Source organism: Echinops telfairi, unplaced genomic scaffold (assembly GCF_000313985.2).
Source record: "Echinops telfairi isolate 266 unplaced genomic scaffold, ASM31398v2 ScPeMD7_7469;HRSCAF=8507_1, whole genome shotgun sequence".
Lineage (NCBI taxonomy): Eukaryota > Metazoa > Chordata > Mammalia > Afrosoricida > Tenrecidae > Echinops > Echinops telfairi.
In genome coordinates, this window is record NW_022111373.1 from 86,572,925 (window position 1) to 86,575,287 (window position 2,363).

The 2,363-nt window shown below is 36.2% G+C and overlaps 1 protein-coding gene across 1 annotated transcript in view; it reads left to right on the plus strand.

Moving 5' to 3' along the window:
* The window catches only part of ADAMTS6 (ADAM metallopeptidase with thrombospondin type 1 motif 6), a 311,582-nt gene that overhangs the window by 218,808 nt on the left and 90,411 nt on the right, over positions 1 to 2,363 (plus strand). The window contains exon 16 of the mRNA XM_045285404.1: positions 1,474 to 1,576. Within this exon, the coding sequence (XP_045141339.1) occupies positions 1,474 to 1,576 (103 nt within the window). The remainder of the gene's footprint in view (positions 1 to 1,473; positions 1,577 to 2,363) is intronic.

A 2,363-nucleotide genomic window follows, 5' to 3' on the forward strand; every position in this document is an offset into this window, starting at 1 on the left:
CGGTGGAATCTGGTGGGGTGTCACGCCCCAGCCCCAAAGTCTATTTTTGGTATTCCCTGGAGACTTCATTGCTCTGTTCCCCTTGCTGTTCTGTTGCACACCCTTATTGTTTCGCCTCAGTGTGGTGGGATCAGATTGGACGCAATTCCTGCACTGTGTCTCCAGTGTTGTCCCCTATAATATGCTGGAAAATTTTAAACAAAATTAGCATTCCTAATAGAAAGTAGACCTTCTGCCACCCTTTTCTGAATATGAGGCTTTACCCTTGATCTGGTATAAATTTGAGGCAGAGTATATAGCAGATAACAATGACCATGGAAATATTTGAGCATTGTGGTATGTTATTCTACATACTTCAAGGGGGCTATTCACAATGTACAGATCTTGAGAAACACTGTAAAGAAAATATAGAAATTCAAGGGAGGATGGTAAAAAAGTACCTCAAACTATCTTTGAGAATGTCTTCAACATACCCATCATTTATTCTCAATTAAGAGCTTTTATCTAATGACTTGTTCTGTCCTTCCATGTTCAAGAGAATGTTTTCTCAGTCAGTGTTTCCAAAATGAGAGCTTTGTTTTTTCAAGGACTACAGCTGCAGAAGTCTGAGAGATGAGTCAAATTAGGTCATATTGCCCAAAGGCTGTGATACGTTACACTTTGAATTCTTTGTGAACTCAAGGGTCGAGTTTAGGATGACCTTGTGGTATTTGGAATGTGAGCCTAGCTAGATTGGCAAGCAGTTTCTCTTTTAAAAGCTTCAGGTAGAAGGAACGCATTCCAAAATTTAAAAAAGCAAATCATCTTCCTCTTCACCCTCGCAACCACCCTCTTTCACCCAGACACATATACATGTTTTGGAGCAATTCATATGTTATTCTCTGTGCTGTTAACAAGGGAACTGCAACTCTTAGCAAGTCCAGATTCTTTGAATGTGAAGGTGTTTAGACTTGAGGCCTTGTATTGCGCCCTGCTCATTCCACATCTTAAAATATGTCAGGGCTAGACAGTAAACAGTTACAGTAGTCGTGCTCCAAACCACAATTAATAGTGCGAACTGTCATGTTACAAACCTGCCTCTCGACTCCCTAAAATAAAGAGCTGGGAGCAACCTGTGGCAACTGGACCTCAATTTCTGTTACCAAAAAGGATATTACATTTCATTTTCTCCACCTAGTTTTTTATGTGATACCTGATGGATTGATTGCAAAGTGGATTATGACATATATCTGAGTGTAAAGTTATATGGAAACTGTCTAATACTTAAGTTTGGTTAAATTGCTTCAGTTATTTCTTCTGTGGCTAATATTACAATGCAGACATTTCATTCTGGATACTGCTTCTAAAACAGTAAAGCAAAATGTCAGAATTACAGCCAGAGAGTTAAGTGGTGAGCTAATTAGATGGATTTCAGGCAATCTTAATTTAGCATTTTTCAACAATCGTACCATTGATGATTTTATTTTATTTTAGCCATGTCCTTTGGGGTCCCGAGATTTTCGAGAGAAACAGTGTGCAGACTTTGACAATATGCCTTTCCGTGGAAAGTATTATAACTGGAAACCCTATACTGGAGGTAATGTATAACTGGGCAGAGCATTCTTCATGCTTGAGAGAGTTGCAAAAGTAAAAGCTACATATAGATATGTGCACCCATGTGTACATTCATGCATATACTAGCGAAAATGAGCATTTACAAATGGCAGAAGGCACAGGCTCATAGTGCTGTGAAGTTTACATGTTTTAGTTTCTATTTAATGGTTGATATGCTAGTAAAATAATCAGAACTCATAAAAAAGTCATTGTATTTATTAAGATACAAAGCTGTTAGAAAGAACATTTGCATGTATACAAAGCCATATCATGATATTTTTTAGTTCTGCATGAGACTTCCTTGAGGTATATGTACATTATTTTGTAATTATTGGATATTTGGAACTGTCACCTTAAAAACAAATTATAAAACTATAAATCAACTCAAAAGAGACCATCAAATTCTGTGTTCTTTGCTGGTCAAAGATCCAAGCTATTCTACTCATTATTGTTATTGCTTTTACTGTTAGGAACGTTTGTGCTCTTTAATTAGGGGCTGTATCAAGCACTCATTGCTCAAGAGATACAAGAAATTTTCTTAAGCTTTCCAAATTTAGTATTATTTGGAAATTTTCTCTAGGAGAAAACTGAGTGTACTGTTAAGCAACTTTTATATATTGTTCACTTGTTTTTCTAATATTTCACTGTGAAAATTAACCAACATGTGGGGAAGTTAAAAGAAATTTTCAGTGACAACTGAATCAACCATTTAATTGTATTTTCCTTGAGTTTTGGAAACGGCATATTCTTTTTATTTATCTATTTAAAAT